Here is a 2,846-nt window from a genome sequence, read left to right on the forward strand (position 1 = left end):
CGGTCTATACGGACTTCTAATACAGCCCATAGCTGACTCACAGATTGTTTCCACGGACGGCACAACAAAAGAGAACCCAAGAGTGGAAATGCAAACGGTAATAAGGAAGAGTATCGACTTCAACCTAACATTTATAGCAAAACGAATAGCAGAGGCTCTCGCGCCAAAGAAACATGCACAAGACACTAACAAACTTAAAACAGAGCAATCAGATGTTCAAGTTTAATTTATAGGTCCATATCCCGCGACAATCAGAATTATGATTGAATCCTCAAAGGACCTGGTCGACAAAATGAAACCTAGTGGCGATGTAGCCAAGAAATTTGCGTTGCAGCTCCACCCAGCGACCCAACTCAAACTACGAAAGGCTCTCGCTCACTTGACGACGGAAGCCCTAAAGAAGCAAGCAAGTTTAAATACTCTTCTGGGCACTATCACGGGAAAAAAACTGGCAATCCGGCAGAAAATGGTAGAGGCGCTCTACGGCCTGCAGCAAAACCGGAACAGTCTGTCTCCGACATGGCGGTAGACACGCCCTACATAGTGGTACTGGTACCGACCGCATTCCAGCGGGAGGGAACCGACAGAGACGAAACCTGTGCAGCAGCAGCGACGACGCCCGGCAAGAAAGCTGGACACGCGCTCGCCACAGATATGATTCGCCTCTGTTCAGTTCAAGCCAGCGGCGGTGGCAACAACTTTTGCGGCGAGGGAAGCAGCGGCAACGCCAACGCGATCCACACCAGCGGACAGGTAGCAAAGGCAACAGCAATGTGGGGCGCTATAGTCAAACAACGTGACGCATTAGACGGTGTCAAAGCAAGGCGATTAACACCAGCAGCGCTAACAGCAGAAGTAACAGCAATTTTTAGTCACCTAGAAAAAAACTACATTGCCCTAACAGGGCCACCGACCAACAGCGCCCTTGTAGAAAAACGCAGGCATTTCCTAGGGCTTCATACCATATACAACAACGGACCGAGCTGCAAAGCCCCAGCAAATACAGCAACTACAGCCGGCAAAGTGGTTTGCATTGACTACTCAGCCCAAATGAGGGACGTAAAGGGAATACCATGGGTGGCATTAGTCAAACAAGCTGCTGGCGATTTAGAAGCGACACAAACAAACATCGGAGCAGCCAAGGAGCTAGTAGGCCTGGCAGAATCGATAAGAACAACCATGAAGGGGCTTTTTCAGATCGAGCCCTTTGTTAGCACTCATTCTTGCTCTCTGACAGCAAATGCTGACATAAGCCCTGAGCCTACAACAACTCTCCAACATAAATGCAAAGCGAAAAACACAACAGCTGACGAATGCCCAAGCAAGCACTGAAATTATGACAAAGATAAGGGATGTACACCTAAAGCATGAGCAACAACCGCAACAGGAACAAGAATAGGGGATGGAGATACAGGGAGAGCAACAACGGAGAATGTAGGACTCACCGCAGGAGCCAAAGCTGCATGCGGTTGTATTGAAGAAAAGTGCAAAGATTCCAGTATTCTTGTCAATAAGAAATTGGATTTTATGGCTTATGTCTTTGTTACTTTGGTATAATTTTAAAATTATAAGAATATTTTGGTGAATGTTATGAAATTAGTAAAATTTGATATATTTAACACTTCTTAATAAAATGTACAAATTCGTGAAATCATTGAAATTTTAAAAACATGGGAATTTGGAATTTTAGTGAAATGGGTATGATAGTCACCACTGGGTATAAAGTATTACGGTGATAGGGTACGAAATATGAGTGATATTATAAAAGCTTTTAAATTATACTATACATTAGTTATGGTTATAGTAATAATAATGATATTCATGGGAGCTTTATATGAGTGTGCGCATACTAATATTATAATAAGAGCAATGGTAAAGATTAACAATACAGACACAACATAGGCACCTATAATATTGAAAAGGGTGAAACAGGAGTAAATGACTTGGGGAAGTGGGAGAGAGCAAAAATATTGTTATTAAGGGAGAAAAAAGTAAATTGAATATTTGAATTTTCAAGCACTTATACTACCATGGAAATAATTATACACAAGAAAATGAGGGATAGTGTAAAGAGTTAGACAGAGTGCTGTGCACAGGCAAAAAGAACCCGCTACGTTATCCGTGAAAGGAGAGGCAGAAGATGGAAAGGAAGGAAAGAAAATTTGGAATATATTGAAAAGGTACACGACACTACAATACAGAGGGGAAAAAAGAATAGGATGGGATGATGATTCATATTTCACTCAAAAATTGGTTGATACTTCTTCAGCGATGGTTGAGACTGTCGTTTTTGATATGGTGGAAGATCCTAATGTCTCGTTGTGAAGAAGCAGAAATAGGAAAAAATTGGGTAAGAGTGAGATAATAAAGAAGCCTTCTCACAAGTTATAAAAAACAGACACTAACAGTTGTGTGAAACAGCGCAGTATTATTTGAAAGAGGATTTAAAAATAGAGCTACTAATGAACTATTGATGATAGTGAGGGGAAAGAAGCAGAACTGTTTAACATAGAAAATACATGCAGAGATGGAAGAATTGTCATGAAGTTGAGAAAGTTAAAATAGAACTCCACAGTTGCCCTATTGGTACACGGGAAAACCGTTGATTCTATTTAAAGACCGGATACTTTATATAAAGGTTGTCGCTGACACGGCGTTAATGGATATTTTCAATAGATTTCAAAACAAAAAATTGGAATAAGGACCGTAATTTTTGAATGGAATATACAAGCCACAATTAAATGTGATAAATTTGCGAAATACTCAAATATATGTACATGACAGAAGACTCAACGTTATTTTTTAATTAAATGTGCATATTTTTTTTTGGAATTTTCTTCGTGCCT

The 2,846-nt window shown here is 40.6% G+C and overlaps 1 pseudogene across 1 annotated transcript; it reads left to right on the forward strand.

Annotated features, from left to right (window-relative positions):
- Positions 1-303: 303 nt before the first annotated feature.
- TEOVI_000216600:pseudogene lies at positions 304-972 on the forward strand (annotated as a pseudogene). The gene has a single exon. A coding segment is annotated over exon 1 (669 nt).
- Positions 973-2,846: the final 1,874 nt, after the last annotated feature.

The sequence above is a fragment of the Trypanosoma equiperdum genome (genome assembly GCF_001457755.1).
Source record: "Trypanosoma equiperdum strain OVI genome assembly, contig: ctg_518, whole genome shotgun sequence".
NCBI lineage: Eukaryota > Euglenozoa > Kinetoplastea > Trypanosomatida > Trypanosomatidae > Trypanosoma > Trypanosoma equiperdum.